We start from the raw sequence: 6,549 nt of genomic DNA, 5'->3' as shown, positions 1-6,549 counted from the left end.
GGCAGCCACGTCAGGGGTCCCAATCTGGGCCTCTGAGCTTCGTGGCCCACCCCTGAGGAGAGCTGGGGCTGAGGCTGGCCCTGCCCCCGCAGTGGGGGATCCTTTAGCCTTTGTTGGGCCCCATCCTTGCGCCGTGTGGCCATGGCTCCGGAGTGACCTCCCTGGCAGCGACCCTGCGGCCCCTCCACTAAAGGCAGCCTCTTGCCGTAGGAGGCTGGGTGCTGACCAGCCTGCCCGCAGCCCCTCACCCGGCGACCCCGGGCGGGCGGGGAGGAGGGGCCTCCAGCTGAGAAGTGGGGAGGAGGAGAGCGGAAGGAAGCCCGGGGCCTCTCCGGGATCGCCCCGGCGGGTCGGGACGGGACGCGGCCCTTGGTCCAGGGGCGCCGGGCAGGCAGCCAGGGCCGGCACTGGCCAGATGGGGGCGAGCGGGCCCTGCGGCCCCCGGGGAGGGGTCCGGCCGGCGTCGCGGGGGCGAGCGGCCGCGGGCGGCGAGGTCCCTCCCGGGAGGCGGGCGCGGGGGAGGCCGCGGGGGGAGGGGGCCGGAGCTGCGCCGCGCGCAGGGCGGGAGGCAGAGCCGAGGGCGGAGCGGAGCGCGGCGGGCGCGGCGAGCGCGCGGGCCGGGCGGCCGAGGACCCCGGGAGCGCCGTGTCCCCTGCCCCGCGCCAGCCCCGCGCCTCCTCCCCGGCCGGCGGCGGTGGGTGCGCGGCGGGCTGACCTCTGCAGAGGCGGCGGGGGCTCAGCATCGGGCCGGGGCCGGGGGGGCGCCGGGGCCGGGGGGCGGCGCTCCGGCCCGGCCCGGCCCCGCCCGATGTCCATGAGCGCCAACACCATGATCTTCATGATTCTGGGGGCGTCGATCGTGATGGTGAGCGGAGGGGCTTCCCGCGCGCCCGCTCCCCGCACCCGCACCCGCTCCCGCCTCCCCGCCCGCGCGCCGCCTCCCCCTCCCGCGCCTTGTTTACCGGCCCGCGCGGCCTGCGCTCCCCCATCCCCAGCGCGTCGGCCCCCGCCTGGGGGCGCCGGCCCAGGCTCTCGCTCCTCGGCGCTGACCGGTCATGGGCTCTTCCAGGCCATCGCGTGCTTGATGGACATGAACGCGCTGCTGGACCGATTCCACAACTACATCCTCCCGCACCTGCGGGGAGAGGACCGCGTCTGCCACTGCAACTGTGGCCGGTGAGTCTGCGCCCAGAGGGGCACACGCGTGATCACACATGTGGGGTGGAGGTGGGGCCCACTGGGGCTCCAGCGAGCCCCATGCAGGCCGGGCTGCAAGGCCCAGCTGGGCCAGGCCGGTGGGGGAAGGACCGGCCAGCCTCCGCGGCACAGAGGTGTTCCGGGAGCGGGGAGCATGCCCGAGGCAGTGGGACCCCCTCCCAAATTGCCTTTAGAGAAAGGGCCCGCGGGCGACGGGCAGAACGGGTCCAGGGCCTCCTGGCCCGGGGCGTGGAGGCCAGGAGAGCAGCAGCCCAGCCTGGTGTCCCGGGAGGGATCCTGCGCACGGCTGTGCCCACAGAGGACAGACACCATCCTCCTCCCTGGGCCCTGAGCTGTGTCCATGACATTTCCTGGGAGCCAGCTAGGGGGAAGAGCGGAAGGTCAAGGTGGGCAGGGCCTACCTTGAGGGGCATCTGGCCCAACCCCCTCGCTGTCCACGGGAGGAACTGAGGCCGGGGGTGGAGTCTGCTCAAGGTCAGGCAGAGAGAGGGGAGAGCCCAGGCCCCACGCCCACTTTGTGACACCCCCCCCCCCCCGTTCTGTGCACATGTAGTGATGGAGTCTTCCTGGCCATGCATGTTTGTACGTCCATGTACGAAATAAACATCTTCTCATGAGACGCGCATGTGTGTACCGTCTGTGCATATACATGTGCGCACACGCAGCAGCCCCTCAGCCCCACGCACGCTGGGGCCCCGAGAGAGCGGACAGAGGCTGAGCAGGCAGACTTGCCCAGGGCCACGCGGCTGGCAGGGAACTTGTGTTCTTGACCCTGCCCTGTACTCCTGCTCCAGGGACGTGTGCACACGTACTGGGCGAGGGGTGTGTGAGAGACAGGACAGTTTCATGCCTCACTAAGCATGCTACATGCCTGTGTGTGCAGACCAGGTGTCGAAGCAGAACATGGGCAGCAGGGCAGATGGAGATGGGCGTGTAAACAGCCCTCACGTGTGTTGGCCAAGAATCATCCAGAGTGCTGGCTGGGTGGCCACACCCTCGCGGAGATCCCTGTGTTCCTGCCTGGTGCACACGGCCCGAGGCCAAGGAACGGCAGGAGGTCAGCTCCACGCTTCCTGGGCCGAACCAGACTGGGGGTGTAAGCGGGGGTCCGGAGACCCTCCCGGAGACCGGAGGTGTGCCCGCCACCGGCCCAGGCTTCAGCTCCCTAAACATTAGTAAGGCCCATTTTCCATGTGGGGCTGTTGCAGTGTGACCTGCACATATGTGCCTAGGACCTCACACCGAGGCCCTTCTGGGCAGACAGGGTGTGTTTTCAGAGTGTATTTGTTCCGGGTGTGTGTATGGGTCATATGTAGTGTCCAGAGTACACGTGGATTGTGTAAAACAAGTGCCCACGGAGTGCAAGCCACAGCGAGGCCTGAGTGCACAGCTTAGACGCAGACAACACGAGAGCCACGCCTGCTGTAGGCGTAGAGTGTTTCCGTGTGTGTATGTGTCCATGTATGTGTGCTTTGTACACATCGTTACATACAGGATGTGTAAATTCCGTGTACAAAGTATTCTTGTATATTGACAACATGCATGTGTATGCGCAGTACATGTGTGTAACACAATATACAGCACCCGTGTGCGCCCTGTGGGCACAGTGAATGTCTGCAGGGTACAGTCTGGCATATCAGGCCTCTGTGTACAAACCACGTACACACGTTGCCACAATGGACTCTACTTGTATGTACACCCCGTTTGCAGAGAAGGCGCACACACACTTGTGTGCCTTCTACATGCCAATACGGAGAATTTTACACAGAGGACACGTGTGTAAATGCTGTGAAGCGTGCATGCCGGCAGGCTGTGTCTGGGCACACACCCGTGCATACGCCACGGTGCCCACAGAGGACACGTGTGTAAATGCTGTGAAGCGTGCGTGCCGGCAGGCTGTGTCTGGGCGCACACCCGTGCATATGCCACGGTGCCCACAGAGAGGATGGCTGTGCGCAAAGCCCAGTGCATGTGCCTCTCCATGTGACACGCACCATGCTCGTGCCCGGGCGAGCGTGCACATGCACACATGTGGAGCTCATGGGCCGAGTCCATGGTATACACGCCATGTCCTGTGCATGTGGCCGGCGTGTATACACAACATGCGTCCGACCTCAGGTAGACACATGCAACATGCGTGGCCCAGGCAGGACACATGTATGTACACATCACGGAAATACGTGTGCACGTGGGTGACCTGAGCCCCCACCTGCCCCCCCCAACCCCGGGGCCTGCCTGACTTGGAGGAAGGAGGAGGGCAAGGAGCAGGGGAAGAGCGGCAGGTGCCGGGACAGTGATGGGGGCACAGGTCATGACCTTTGACCCCCTGGAGGTCCCACCCCCACCCCCACCCCCGGGGCGGTTGGGGCCCTGGCCTTGTCCTACTTGCAGGGGCGTTTCTGGCTTCCTTGGTGACGCCACCTTCAAGTTTCCTGCCCTGTCCAGGGGTAGGAAGTCGTGGTCCCGAGGAAGACCCTCCCTGTCGGGGTCCAGAAGGCAGGCGGGCAGGAGATGGCGGCGATGCCCAGTGTTATCAGCTGCTGGGAGGCCTGGCCTGGCCAGGGTGACGGGACTGCTAACGGGTGACGAAGGGCGTCCTCTGCTGCTACGCATTCCGGGCGGTCATCAATGGTTCTCCATCTCTAATTGATGATTGATCAGGGCCATTGGCGAACCGTGACCACATGAGCTACGGCCGCCATGTGTCAGGCAGTCCTTTCCAACTAACCCGGGTGTGGTGGCCCCTGCTCAAGGGCCCCACCTACTCTACTCTGGACAAGCTGAGCGGGATGGGCTCCAGGAGTCCCCAGGGGAGCGGGAGGGGGGTGAGATGGGGCTGCCCGCTGCTGCCTCCGCTGGGAGGAAGGCACTGTGTGGCCCCCGCTGGCACAGGGGTGTCGGTGATGGACGGGCAGCAGGGGCCTGGGGTCAGGGATGTCCTGGGGGGTTTCCGTTTGTGAGGAGGTCCCTGGGGGGCGGGGGGGGGGCTCATGTCCAGTTACGAGGGGGGGAACGGGGACCCATCTCAGCTGGAGACCAGGCAGAGGTGTCGACATGTAACCAAGGGAAGATGGGGAGAAGTGGGTTGGGGAGGGAGGAGCTATTTTTAGGTGCAAGTTTGAGGTGTCTGTAGATCCCACGTGGAGACGCCATGCAGGCAGCTGGAGCTCAGAGCAGGCGTGGGGGGCCGCGGGGGCGTGCTGGGGTGGAGAGTTGGAGAAGCCAGCTGAGGGGCTCGGTAGGAGGGGGGCCAGGCAGGAGCACCCCGAGGTGGCTCCTGCACTTCGGGGAAGGAGGGTCCCCAGGGTGACTGCGGGCTCAGGGTGCACGGACCCCACGTGCCTCGGGCACCCAGGGCCCAGCAGCTCCTTCTCCCCGGCCCTCCTGTCGGGGGTGGGGGGGGGGCGTGGAGCCCAGAGTCTGTTGCCCTGGGTACTGGTCTCTGGGCAGGGCCACCCCACCCGGGATCGTGGGGCCCAAAGGGCTTCCTGGAGGAAGAGAGGATCCAGGCAGGCCTGAGGCTGGAGGGAGCCTTGTGGGGAGGGTTCAGTGTGGCCTCCGCCTGGATTGTCAAGGGAGGGGAGGCTGAGGGGAACGGCCCAGGCCTCAGTGGGTGCTGGGATGCAGGGGACGGACCGTGGTCCAGGGTCCGTCCCAGGAGCCGGGATCTGTGTGGGGCACGGTTAAGGGGGTGCCCCCGGGCCTCAAGCACAGAGAACTGGGGCAGGGGAGGTTCCTGCAAGGGACAGAGGGGCAAAAGGAAGACCAGAGGCCCAAGGCAGGGCTCATCCCATGCGGCTTTCCTTGGAGGGGAAGCTGAGGAAAGGGCGGAGTGACTGCAGGGTGGGAGGGAGAGGCCAGAGGGGCAGTGCCCCAGGAGCCAGCGGGGCCTCTGGGCACAGGCCCACGGGCGGGCTGTGACCCCGTCACTGGGCGGGGACACCCCGCCTGGGCCCTCGCCCCGGAACGCCTTCTCCACCTGCGCTGTGCTCCTGTCACCGTGTCAGGGTTACTTCTGAGCCCCGGGCTGGGCAGAGGAGGGAGGAGGCTGATGTGTGGAGGCCAGCCACTGGACTTCACGCTGACCTATGACCTCGCACACTCCCATCCTGCGGGCAGCCTCCCACATGGTGACCTGGGTCCCGGGCGAGTGCGCTGGCCCCTCCCGACCTCGGCGCCCCACAAGGTCTGCTTCAAAGACCCCCGCAGGCGAACGGGTGCAGCTTGCTGCGGGGTCCCCGCCCGCCCCGCGGGACAGGTGCCAGCCCGCCCTGCCGCCCCCAGGCACCACGTCCACTACGTGATCCCGTACGACGGGGACCAGTCTGTGGTGGACGCCTCCGAGAACTACTTCGTGACAGACAACGTCACCAAGCAGGAGATCGACCTCATGCTGGGGCTGCTGCTCGGCTTCTGCATCAGCTGGTTCCTGGTGTGGATGGACGGCGTCCTGCACTGCGCCGTGCGCGCCTGGAGGGCCGGCCGGCGCTACGGTGAGTGCGCGGCGCGGGGACCCGGGGACAGCCTCGTCCGCTCCGGGGCCACGCCCTCCCCACGCCACGCCCGCCCACGCCCACGCCATGCCCACTCCAGGCCCCGCCCACCAGCCCACACCCTGACCGCGCCCCCCGCCCTGCAGACGGCTCGTGGACCTGGCTGCCCAAGCTGTGCAGCCTGCGGGAGCTGGGCCGGCGGCCGCACAGGCCGTTCGAGGAGGCGGCCGGGAACATGGTGCACGTGAAGCAGAAACTCTACCACAACGGTCACCCGAGCCCGCGGCACCTCTGAGCCGCGCGCAGGACTCGCGGGGCCGCCGGCCACCGCGCCCACGCTCACGGGACTGGACGGCCGGCCCGGGCCAGGGCGCCCGCGGCCGTCGGGCGCGTCCGGCGGAAGGTGCTGTCTCCTCTTCTTTTTATAAAGGTGGTCGGGGTGGGGCCGGGGCGGGGGTGCGGGGATGGCGGCACCGGGGGCGCGGGTGGGACCGCCCGCCCAGCCCGGGACCACGTCCACCGCTGGAAACAGGCGGCTTCCTGTGCGCCCGCGTCTGTCTCTCCGTCCGTCCGTCTGCTTTCCGGAGCCGGAGCCAGTTCTGCCGGAGGGGAGCACGGCCGGGAGCCGGGTGCGCCCACGTCTGCACACGGGAGCACGTGCATGAGGCGTGTGCGTCCGCGGCCCGCAGTGGGGGCGCGGAGCAGGGGCCCGGGGGAGGCCCAGGCCCAGCAATAAGGCTCCCGAGCCCCGCGGCGGCAGCCCCGGCTAGGCGCCTCACTGTGACTCCCACCCCTGCTGGTCAGTAAATTCTCCAGAAAGCTCCAGCCTCTGCTTCTT

At 67.6% G+C, this 6,549-nt stretch overlaps 1 protein-coding gene across 1 annotated transcript; it reads left to right on the top strand.

Moving 5' to 3' along the window:
- Positions 1–693: 693 nt before the first annotated feature.
- On the top strand, positions 694–6,529 carry TMEM240 (transmembrane protein 240). The gene is made up of 4 exons (XM_036842639.1): positions 694–865; positions 1,070–1,176; positions 5,503–5,711; positions 5,858–6,529. The coding sequence occupies exons 1-4, from the start codon at positions 809–811 to the stop codon at positions 6,004–6,006; spliced, it is 522 nt and encodes a 173-aa protein (XP_036698534.1). The 5' UTR covers positions 694–808; the 3' UTR covers positions 6,007–6,529.
- The last annotated feature ends 20 nt before the right edge of the window (positions 6,530–6,549 follow it).

This window comes from Balaenoptera musculus, chromosome 1 (genome assembly GCF_009873245.2).
Source record: "Balaenoptera musculus isolate JJ_BM4_2016_0621 chromosome 1, mBalMus1.pri.v3, whole genome shotgun sequence".
In the NCBI taxonomy this organism is placed as follows: domain Eukaryota; kingdom Metazoa; phylum Chordata; class Mammalia; order Artiodactyla; family Balaenopteridae; genus Balaenoptera; species Balaenoptera musculus.
The sequence above is the reverse complement of the archived record's forward strand: the minus strand, read 5'-3'. Positions and strand labels throughout refer to the sequence as shown.